At 48.7% G+C, this 11779-nt stretch overlaps 1 protein-coding gene across 3 annotated transcripts in view; it reads left to right on the top strand.

Moving 5' to 3' along the window:
- The window catches only part of LOC144768336 (carnosine synthase 1-like), a 557293-nt gene extending 549604 nt beyond the window's left edge, over nucleotides 1–7689 (top strand). For all 3 annotated transcript variants that reach the window (XM_078651937.1, XM_078651927.1, XM_078651919.1), the window contains exon 10: nucleotides 5384–7689. In XM_078651937.1, coding sequence (XP_078508063.1) covers nucleotides 5384–6619 — 1236 coding nt within the window. In that variant the 3' untranslated portion in view covers nucleotides 6620–7689. The remainder of the gene's footprint in view (nucleotides 1–5383) is intronic.
- Nucleotides 7690–11779: the final 4090 nt, after the last annotated feature.

Here is an 11779-nt window from a genome sequence, read left to right on the forward strand (position 1 = left end):
GCCATGCGATTCCTTTGGCTATCTTTCTTCACATCCTCGTGGAAATTCTTTATTGGGCTAAGCACCTCGCTCAATGAGGGCTCAGTTGTTTTTTGGCTTCTATCTTTATTCTCTTTTTTGCTTGAGTTTTGACGTGGTGTTTTTCCCGGTGATTTAGTCATTGGATTTCTTCGGGTAGAATTAGGTCTACTTTTGGGATAGTCCGTGTTATTACCGGGATTTGTGGTCTCTTCGTTAATCAAGTTTTGTTCTTTTTTGTGTTTCATCCTTTTTTTCCCCCACTCCTTTTTTTCCTGATGTCAGTTTCGCTGGGTAATCTTGAGTCACTGGAGCCAGAGATCTCCAGAGATACAGTGCCCATTTGCGCACCTAGACTTGATTCGCTTGAGTCGCTCAGTTCGCTTGAGTCACTTGAGATAGACATCCCTGTTTCATATAGATCTGATTCGGAGTCTTCGTCGGAGACTGAGTGATTAGTTGAATGCGATTCTTTCCCAACTTGAAGCATTCCCGTGTTGGGGGAACGGTGTAAGTGCTCAGATCAGATTGCTCTTTTTGATTAGATATCATTGTGTCCACTTCTATGGGTGCCCATGTCTCTTTGCTCCTCATATTTGGGTCAGCATTTGGGTCAGCATTCCGAGTTACTTCGCCTGAACCTATAGTATGATTTCCCTCATAGTTGGTTTCACTTGGGGGCATACTGGGGGGCATACTTTGAGCATCCTTACAGCTTCCACTTAGCTCTCTAGAGTTCTTGCTCTGCAATTGGCTCTGTGCTTTTTCATTTGTTGGTGCGTCCCTCGGGCATTCCTTGGGTCGGGGGCTGTATATATTAGATATCCTTGAGGATGACATGTAAAAAGAAGTTGGCTCCATGTTTTTTTAAATTGTAGTTCTAATTCATGAAATGAAATGTACTCTTCTGTTGTTGTATTGTATTTACGTTTGCTTTGCTTTTATGGCTTCTTTGGCCGAAATAAAGATTTTGATGATGATGATATCCTTGGCTGGGATGTTGCCGGTAGACCATTATTCTTTGCGGTGGCTTTTAAATTTTTTATAGTCTGTAACCTCTGTGCCTTTTTGGCCATTAACTCCAGTTTGGCGTTTTCCTCTGTTTCTCCCCCTGTCTCCTTGTTGTAGCTAACCTCTTTCTCCTTTTCTTTCTCTTTCTCTCTCTCCTTTCGTTTTGCTTTCTCCCTTTCCTTTACCAGCTTTTTTTCTGCATTTTTGTCTTTAGTTTTTCCTTTTTCCACTTGAGATTCATTTCTTGCCAAGTCTTTTTCCTTTGCTCTGGTTCCTCTGGTTTCAGGGCCTTTATGTCTGCTAGTTGTGTGTGGAGCAGGCATCCCTTCAATTTCGGCGTTCTCAAGGTTTTGACGGCCTCCTGGATTTGCCGCGCCCTCTGAATATGCCGCGTCTTCTTGGATCTGTGTCTCCCTTTGTAAAGGCACACTTTCTTCATCCCCCTATCCTTTGCTGAGAGTCGTATTGTTTAGTGCTGCTGTTGCTGTTACCTGCATTTTTGTTTGCATTTTCTGCCCTTTTTGGTCCTTTTGTATGGTAAGACCTTCCCCTCCGTCCTCTCTGTCCTCTCCGGCACTCCTCTCCATATCTGTAGCCTGAGAGGACGTCGCAATCCAAATCTGATTGTTTTCTGGTGTCTGTAAACCTCGCTGATTTTGGGGTTGTCCTCCTTGGGCTTTTCTCTTGGATCTGTAGGAACGTTTTCTCAGCACAGTATCGCAGCTCCTCTGACCTCTTTTGTCTTTAATTTTCCTCAGACAAATACTTTGCACACTCTGTGAGAAATCAGCGATGGGGGGGTAAAACCTACACACTTGAAGTTTTGCTGCTACCCCAAATATCGATATAAGTAGCGTAATGCTAATCTCTGTGTCAAATAAGATATACGGAGCAGCCACAGTTTCAGTTTCGGTCCCAGTGCGATCTTGAAGACTACACCTCCTTTCCTTCAATTTTATTCTGCCTCTGAGCAGCATTCGTTTTCCCAGCTTTCCCCTCTCTCTCCCTCTCCCTTCACCTATACCACGCGCTTTCCTGCGTCTCCCCGGCAACGGCAAACGCGGGACAGGTAGTGCGCGTGAGATTAAACGCCCTGCTCTCGTGTCAGCAGATGACGCCTAGCAGCCAGGGGGAGAGGACGAGGGAGAGATTTCGGCAACTCGAGAGGAGAGCAATACAAAAGGGAATGATGGACGGAGCGTTTGAGCAAATCAAACACTCACCCCCAGTCAACTAATCTGGGTTTAATCCATCACCATTCTTTAGCCCACTCAGCCACCCCATTTCAGACATGGCTATATGCAAATCAGTCTGACCCTGTGCCTCATGGGAACAGTCCAGCCCGAACTGCCAAGCCATGTCTTCCATGCACCGGGAAACAAGCATCCTGGGACCGGTTTCGGATTCATAATCCTCATCAGCCAGGCTATCTTGAATCCAGTGGCCAAGTGAGCAAGGGACTCACGTCTGAGCATACCCTGCCCCACTTAGGGCGAACAAAGCGATACAAAAGGGGATGATCGACGGAGCGCTCGAGCAAGTCAAACACTCACCCCCAGTCAACTGATCTGGGTTTAATCCATCACCATTCTTTAGCTCACTCGGCCACCCCAGTTCAGACATGGCTATATGCAAATCAGTCTGACCCTGTGCCTCATGGGAACAGTCCAGCCCGAACTGCCAAGCCATGTCTTCCCTGGACTGGAAACAAGCATCCTGGGACCGGTTTCGGATTTGTAATCCTCATCAGCCAGGCTATCTTGAATCCAGTGGCCAAGTGAGCAAATCAAACACTCACCCAGGATGCTTCTTTCCGGTCCAGGGAAGACATGGCTTGGCAGTTCGGGCTGGACTGTTCCCATGAGGCACAGGGTCAGACTGATTTGCATATAGCCATGTCTGAACTGGGGTGGCCGAGTGAGCTAAAGAATGGTGATGGATTAAACCCAGATCAGTTGTCTGGGGGTGAGTGTTTGATTTGCTCGAGCGCTCCGTCCATCATCCCCTTTGTATCGCTTTGTTTGCCCTAAGTGTGGCAGGGTATGCTCAGACGTGAGTCCCTTGCTCACTTGGCCACTGAATTCAAGATAGCCTGGCTGATGAGGATTACAAATCCGAAACCGGTCCCAGGATGCTTGTTTCCGGTCCACGGAAGACATGGCTTGGCAGTTCGGGCTGGACTGTTCCCATGAGGCACAGGGTCAGACTGATTTGCATATAGCCATGTCTGAACTGGGGTGGCCGAGTGAGCTAAAGAATGGTGATGGATTAAACCCAGATCAGTTGACTGGGGGTGAGTGTTTGACTTGCTCGAGCGCTCCGTCCATCATCCCCTTTTGTATCGTTTTGTTTGCCCTAAGTGTGGCAGGGTTTGCTCAGACGTGAGTCCCTTGCTCACTTGGCCACTGGATTCAAGATAGCCTGGCTGATGAGGATTATGAATCCGAAACCGGTCCCAGGATGCTTGTTTCCGGTCCAGGGAAGACATGGTTTGGCAGTTCGGGCTGGACTGTTCCCATGAGGCACAGGGTCAGACTGATTTGCATATAGCCATGTCTGAACTGGGGTGGCCGAGTGAGCTAAAGAATGGTGATGGATTAAACCCAGATCAGTTGACTGGGGGTGAGTGTTTGATTTGCTCCAGCGCTCCGTCCATCATCCCCTTTTGTATCGCTTTGCTTGCCCTAAGTGTGGCAGGGTATGCTCAGACGTGAGTCCCTTGCTCACTTGGCCACTGGATTCAAGATAGCCTGGCTGATGAGGATTATGAATCCGAAACCGGTCCCAGGATGCTTGTTTCCGGTCCAGGGAAGACGTGGCTTGGCAGTTCGGGCTGGACTGTTCCAATGAAGCACAGGGTCAGACTGATTTGCATATAGCCATGTCTGAACTGGGGTGGCCGAGTGAGCTAAAGAATGGTGATGGATTAAACCCAGATCAGTTGACTGGGGTTGAGTGTTTGATTTGCTCGAGCGCTCCGTCCATCATCCCTTTTGTATCGCTTTGTTTGCCCTAAGTGTGGCAGGGTATGCTCAGACGTGAGTCCCTTGCTCACTTGGCCACTGGATTCAAGATAGCCTGGCTGATGAGGATTATGAATCCGAAACCGGTCCCAGGATGCTTGTTTCCGGTCCAGGGAAGACATGGCTTGGCAGTTCGGGCTGGACTGTTCCCATGAGGCACAGGGTCAGACTGATTTGCATATAGCCATGTCTGAACTGGGGTGGCCGAGTGAGCTAAAGAATGGTGATGGATTAAACCCAGATCAGTTGACTGGGGGTGAGTGTTTGATTTGCTCTAGCGCTCCGTCCATCATCCCCTTTTGTATCGAGAGGAAAGCGGCAGTCGACCGAGGTACTGGCAGGTTAAACGCAGTTAACAGAGGTGAGATAATGTGTGTGAACGTCCAGGGCCTACCGAAGGCCAATCTTCGGGAATCTGCTGCCTGGCGATTAGGGAGCTTAGGATAGACGGGGGATCTTTAGCGAGCCATAGCCACATAGAACACAGAGCGAGGCAGTGGGGCAATGAAGCAATGAGGCAATGAAGCAGTAAAGCGATGATGGTATGGTATGAGGAATGAGGAAAACACAGTCCGTACAGCCAGTACAGCCAACCAGAGCAGATATAGCCAATAGCAGATAACAATCGCCAATGTCAATCAGTGTGCAATCGGGATGTATCCATCATTCTCAGCCGTCATTCTTACCCGGTGCTGCGGTATAGCGGCGTCCTCAGCATAGCATAGCGCTCTTTTCTTTTCTTGGGGCGCTCTTAGTATTTGGTATAGCAGCTGGTTGATAAAGGTGGTTGATAAAGTCCAGTTCAGAGGTGGCTCCGGAAGATAGGGGAATCTCAATTACTTAATTATTCAGTTGTAGTCTAAAAAAGCATTCTCTTGGTAAGAACAGCCCAGTATCGCAGAGCACTGCTACTGCGACCGCTCACACTGACGCCATCTTCCTTCTATGCATCCATCTCAAAGAAGTTGCATCAATTATTATGAAAAGATTTTGCAACCAGTATGTTTGACCCCAACGGTTTTTTACACATCATCATGCTGCTACTAAATGTAGATACATTGAGGTGCGGATGTAGAGATTATTTTATGAACAAACATTGTTTATACCTGTTAATGTGGGTGGGTAGGTTGCTACACAGTTGCTTTAAATGGCAGAGTGGTGGGATGAATTGTTTGGTGTTATGTATAGATGAATGAATTTGTGGAACAGATGGTACAAAATAGATTAACAAAATTATAGTATTGGCCGATGGGTGGTGAATTGGGTGTATGGATGACTAGGTAAACGGGATAGTGTGCAGAGAGTAACATGGAATCTGTTTCTGTCCTCAGGTTCACTTGATTGAGTCAGACCCAAACCACTTTGCCTCAAGCATTGTACACAACTTCATTCACTATGATGTCACTGACCACAAGCGGGATGAGGAGCATGCCCAGTGGATATCAGAGATGGTGTGTGACCGTGAAATACATCTCGATGGCTGCCTCTCCTACTGGGATGACTGTATGGTCCTCACTGCTTTGGTATGTGAACAGCTAGGTCTTCGATGTAGCCCAGTATCCGCCATGCGCATTTCAAAGCAAAAGAGCCGCACCCACCTCCACCTGCTCCGCCACAAAAAGGGCAGCACTTGTGTGACAGCTGCAGGTCCCTATGCTGTTCCCTGCTGCCATTTGGAGAGTCATGCTGACGTAGAGAAGGCCTCTCAATACCTCAACTTCCCTGGAGTGATGAAACTAGAGTTTGGGTCTGGAGCTGTGGGTGTAAAACTTGTAGAGAATCGTGAGCAGTGCCACCAGCATTACGAGAAGATCTCAAGTGACCTAAAGGAAGACACCGACTACCCAGGCATTGGGCTGGGCTGCGGCAATACCATGTTGCTGATGGAATATGTCTCTGGTACAGAACATGATGTTGACATTATCGTCTATGATGGTCGGTTGATGGGAGTGTTTGTCTCTGATAACGGCCCCACCAGGGTGCCCTACTTCACAGAGACAGCAGCCTGTATGCCCACATATCTTCCACCGGATAAGGAAGCTCAGCTGGTGATGGCTGCCTACCAGTGTTGCCTTGGCTGTGGCCTGACAGATGGCGTCTTTAATGTTGAGCTGAAGATGACGCAGACTGGACCAAAACTGATTGAAATCAACCCACGGATGGCCGGATTCTACCTACGTGACTGGATACAGGAGATCTATGGAGAAGATATTATGTTAGCCAGTGTAATGGTGGCTTGTAGTGTGCCACCACTGATGCCAGTGCATCGTGCTCGGCCACAGACCTACTTGGTAGGTGTCATGTGTGTGGTCTCACTACATCTATGGGCACTGAAGACCACAGCCAACATGGAGACCCTGCAAACCCTGCATAAGCGTGGTGTGATCCGGCTGAACATAATAGATGATGACATGATCTCCAGTGAATATGAGGAGCCATTCTGCAATGTGGCTTGTGTTAGTGAAACCCGAGAGAAGGCACGTCAGCAGCTGATCAGCACTTGCCAGGTCCTGGGCATTGACACCATGGAATATCCAGTGTCCTACTTTACCTCTGACTTCAAGTAGCGACTAAGGACCCCGTGGAATGAGGGCTGGAGAATCGAAGATGGCGAACATAAAGGACCCATCTGTGGTTTCCCTAGACAGACAGGAAACATTAACTCTATGAGAATTATCATTGTCAAAGAGATCTAGGATGGGTCACCTCAGATCATGCCAGCCTCACCTCTGTTTCTTGGTGTACTGGAACCTCTTCAGTAAAAGCGAGGTTGTTTACACAGCAAAATCAAATATCAGTATCTCTTCACAAAATGTTGATTGATTCATCCATGCCTACATTAACTCTTCCTCTTTTTTGAGATTATTAACCTACAACCTTTACGGGAATAAGATATGTACTTTAGATCCAACTCATATCATATGAACATTGTGTCTACACATGCCTCTGCTTCCTCTTCCTGGCCGTGTTATCCTCACCAGTTCAGAACACATCAAGATCTGTTTCACCTTAAATCACCATCTCTCATGGTTTGAAAGTGTTTTGGGAATCATAAGGACATATTTAACTGAAGGTGACCTCAAAACTATCGGACCTGCAGAAATATAGTTTGGGCTTGCCTCACACCTTTCTACCATCATCACTCAAGAAGAGCTATAGACTGAGCTTACCTCTCAAACGTGCTGACAACTTCACTTCAAGAGAAATCTAAATTAGACTCACCTCTCAACTGGGCCTAATCTCAACCATGTTGACATAATTTCCTCTGGAGAAATCTGCACTGGTATCACCCTTTACCTCTGAACAAGGACGCTAAAATGAGATCCCTTCATACCATGTTATCATTGCCATTCCAAGGTGGTCAAGTATAATTTCACAATGCATATCACCTCTTCAGATAACATGAACATCATGCTCAGTCCTTGCTAATAGCACTTCTTCAAAAAATACATGTCACACTTTAAAGTAGAGCTCTTGGCTAGGTTCAAGCTTATACGACTTTCGCAGAAAGAGCTAGACCTGTAGATACAGCTCTCTTCAGCTACTGCGGATGTATGACATTACAACGCATGCTTTTACATCGCATGCCTTTACAATGCTGTTTTTACAACCCATGCCTTTACAACGCATAGTGCTTTGGGGCGCTGGATAGTTCAAGTTCAAGTTCAAGTTCGGGCATTTATATAGCGCACTACTCACCCAGAGGGTCTCAAGGCGCTTGGGGAAGGGGTTCATTATTAGTCGAATAGCCAGGTTTTAAGTTCTTTTCTAAAGGAGATGTGGTTTTGAGTAAGGCGGAGGTGAGTGGGGAGTGAGTTCCAGGTCTTGGCAGCCAGGAAGGAGAAGGATCTGCCACCCATGGTGGATTTTCAGATGCGCGGGACTGCGGCGAGGGCTTGATTGGACGATCTTAGTTGGCGGGTGGGTTTGTAGAAGGACAGTCGAGTGTTGAGGCATTCGGGTTCTAGATTGTAGACGGCCTTGTGTGCGCGGGTGTGAAGACGGAGCGTAATTCTTTTGTTGACGGGAAGCCAGTGGAGGTCTTTTAGGTGTCCGGTGATGTGATCTTGGCGAGGGATGTCCAATATGAGTCTCGCTGATGCGTTTTGGATGCGTTGGAGTTTTTTCTGTAATTTTGCTGTGATTCCGGCGTATAGTGTGTTACCATAATCCAGTCGGCTCGTGACCAGTGCGTGGGTGACAGTCTTTCTTGTCTCAAGGGGGATCCAGCGGAAGATCTTTTTGAGAATGCGAAGTGCGTTGAAGCAGGAAGATGAGACTGCGTTGACTTGTCTGGACATCGAGAGAGAGGAGTCTAGGATGAAGCCAAGGTTGCATGCGTGATCTGCGCCCAGTGCGGAAGGCCACCAAGAGTCGTCCCAGGCAGAGGGGGAAGATCCTAGGATGAGCACCTCCGTCTTGTCTGAGTTGAGTTTTAGGCGACTATGTTTCATCCATTCGGCTACTTCTTTCATGCCTTCGTGAAGATTGGTTTTAGCGGTGTTAGGGTCTTTGGTGAGGGAAAGGATTAATTGGGTGTCGTCGGCGTAGGAGATGATGTTGAGGTTGTGTTGGCGCGCGATGGATGCGAGTGGGCTCATGTAAACGTTGAAGAGGGTGGGACTGAGGGATGATCCTTGAGGTACTCCGCAGATGACTTCAGTGGCCTCTGAGTTGAAAGGGGGAAGTCGGACTCTTTGAATTCTCCCGGCGAGGAACGAGATGATCCAGCCCAAGGCTTTTCCTTGTATGCCGATGTTGCTGAGGCGTTGTATAAGGGTGCTGTGGCAGACTGTGTCGAAAGCGGCGGAGAGGTCGAGTAGAATGAGGGCCGCTGTTTCTCCGTTATCCAGTAGTGTTCGGATGTCGTCTGTCGCTGCAATTAGGGCGGTTTCGGTGCTGTGTTTGGCTCGGAACCCCGATTGAGATGGATCGAGGGAGTTGTTGGATTCAAGGAAGGCGGCGAGCTGGCTGTTGACGGCTTCCTCAATGACTTTGGCGGGGAAAGGGAGGAGGGATATGGGTCGGTGGTTTTTAAGTTCAGAGGGGTCTGCTGTGGGTTTTTTCAAGAGGGCGCTGAGTTCGGCGTGTTTCCAGCTTTCTGGGAAGGTGGCAGAGTTGAACGAGCAGTTGATGACATCACGGAGATGGGGTGCGATGGTGGAGTCAGCTTTGTTGAAGATGTGGTGGGGGCAGGGGTCGGTTGGCGAGCCAGAGTGGATTGAGTTCATTAGGCGGATGGTGTCTTCAGTGGTGATTGGGTTCCAGGCGCTAAGGTTGTTAGTTGGCGGAGTAGGATCTGAGGGGGGTGGGGAAGGTTGATCGCTGGGAGTGTTCTTGAAGCTGTTGTGGATGTCGGCAATTTTGTTGTAGAAGAAGGAGGATAACGCATCGCAGAGGTCTTGGGAGGGAGTGATGTTGTTAGATGCTGCGGTGGGGTTGGTGAATTCTTTGACGATGTTGAAAAGTTCCTTGCTGTTGTGGGTGTTGTTGTCGAGACGATCCTTGAATGCTGATTTCCTGGCGGATCGAATCAGTTGGTGGTGTTTGAGGGTGGCTGCCTTGAGGGTGGCCATGTTGTCGGTGGTTGGGTTTTTTCTCCATGTTTTCTCCAGGGAGCGGCATAGCTTCTTGGATTTTTTAAGGTCATCATTGAACCAGGGAGCCTTTTTGCTGGCTGATTTGATCTGGTGCTTTTTCAGGGGTGCTAATTCGTCAGCACTGTGGGTGATCCATTTCTTGAGATTGGTGGCCGCTTGGTTTGGGTCCAATGAGAGGGTGGGAGGGTTTTGGTTGAGTGATGTGAGGAGTTGGTCGGAGGTGATTTTGTTCCAGTTTCTCCAAGGAATAGGTTGTGGGCGGTTGTGGGTCAGGGTGGTTTTGTAGCTGAAGTGAACACAGCTGTGGTCCGTCCAATGGAGAGCTGTGGTGCGATCGAAGGAGATGTGCTTGCTGGAGGTGAAGATAGGGTCAAGCGTGTGTCGGCTACATGGGTGGGGGTATCAACAAGTTGTTTGAGTCCGAGATTGGCCAGGTTGTCCAGAAGGGTGGAGGTGTTGCTGTCGTGTTTGTTTTCAAGGTGGTAGTTGAGGTCTCCTAAAAGAATGTAGTTCTCGGAGGCGAGGGCATGTGGGCTAACAAAGTCAGTGATGTCATCGCTGAATTGAGTGCGGGTTCCTGGAGGCCTGTAGATGAGGGTGCCTCTAAGTGTGGTCCTAGGGTCGGTGTGGATCTGAAAGTGGAGATGTTCGGCGGTTGCAAGATTATCGTCGGAGCTGGTCGTGATTTTGATGGTGTTCCTATGGATGATGGCGATGCCTCCTCCTGTTTGATTGGTGCGGTCTTTTCGGATAATCTTGTAAGCGTCCGGTATGGCTATGGCGATGTCGGGTGCTGATGATGTGTTCATCCATGTTTCTGTCAGGAAGGCGATGTCCGGTGACGCAGTGTCGAGTAGGTCCCAGAGTTCGCTTGCGTGTCTGTGGATCGAGCGGGTGTTCAGCAGGATGCACTTCAGGCGGTTAGAGTCGGAGCTGTGTATGGAGGAAGTGGAATTGGTGAGGGTCCTGAAGCAGTTGAACTTGCAGGAGAGGCAGGTGAATGGGCCGTGGGTACGTCCTGGGGTGGCATCGCAGCATTGTGGTGTGCGTCCGGGGTTGAGGGCGAGGAGAGTTGCGGCATCATATATGAATCTAGTGGATTGGGTGCGGCGGGGACCAGGGGGTCTAGCGCTGGGCGCGGTCCAGGCGCGGACGGGCGTAGACGGGCTTACCTTTGGCGCACCTTCGGCGCGACCGCTGCGCGTGGACGCTGCACGTAAGTTCATTTGTCTTAAATGGAGAGTGGAGGGGGCGGAGCGTGGGAGGGGCAGCTGGGAGGCGGGAGCGAGGTGTAGTGACGGTGTGGGAGGAGGGCACAACAAACAAAATGGCAGCAACAACAACAAACGCTGCAGGGCAGGACGAGATGAGGTACGAGCAGTGAAAACAGTGGATTGCCTATGGGGAGAATGATGTACCAGTAGCTAGCAGTTCAGGCGCAATGTAAAGGTCACAAGCGCTAAGAGATATGGCAGTCCTTTATATAATGTGCACTTAGTCACCAAAACAATCTAGAGCCCAGCAGTGTGCAATGCGCAGGTAAATTAATAAATGTACAATGCACTCAGCAAACAGTGAAAGACAAAGCGTTACAAATGCCCAGCAGTTACAAATGCCCATCAGCGCGATAAAATAAATACCAGTTGAGCAGTGCGCAAATGAAAGCGGAAATGAAAAAAGCACTAAGCAAATCGCAATACACAGAGCGGACAGTGAAAAACAAAGCGTTACAAATGCCCAGCAGTGCGCGATTATTCAATCTCAGGCAATCGTTAGATAATAGAACTTGGCAAAGTTAAAGCGCTGTGGAACGATACCAAGTCGGGAGGTAGTGGTGGGAGCGACCGTTTCTGCCGAGGACAGGACGGTCAGTGAATAGTGAATAGTTTAATTTACTATTCCAACTCCAGTCCCCGTGGATAGTAGGGAAGGTGTTGGATAGTAAATTAAACCTATTCCCTATCCTAGAGCGACCCCAGCGCAATGCGTTGTAATGGTTTGCGTTGTAAAAGTTGCTTCGTAAAGGCACTGCGTGGTAAAAGTTGCGTTGTAAAGGATGTTTCCCGCTACTGCAATTGCTAAACTTGCATCATTAAAGCACATCAAGATATTTTTAACGTCACTACT

Source organism: Lissotriton helveticus, chromosome 1_1 (genome assembly GCF_964261635.1).
Source record: "Lissotriton helveticus chromosome 1_1, aLisHel1.1, whole genome shotgun sequence".
Classification (NCBI taxonomy): Eukaryota; Metazoa; Chordata; class Amphibia; order Caudata; family Salamandridae; genus Lissotriton; species Lissotriton helveticus.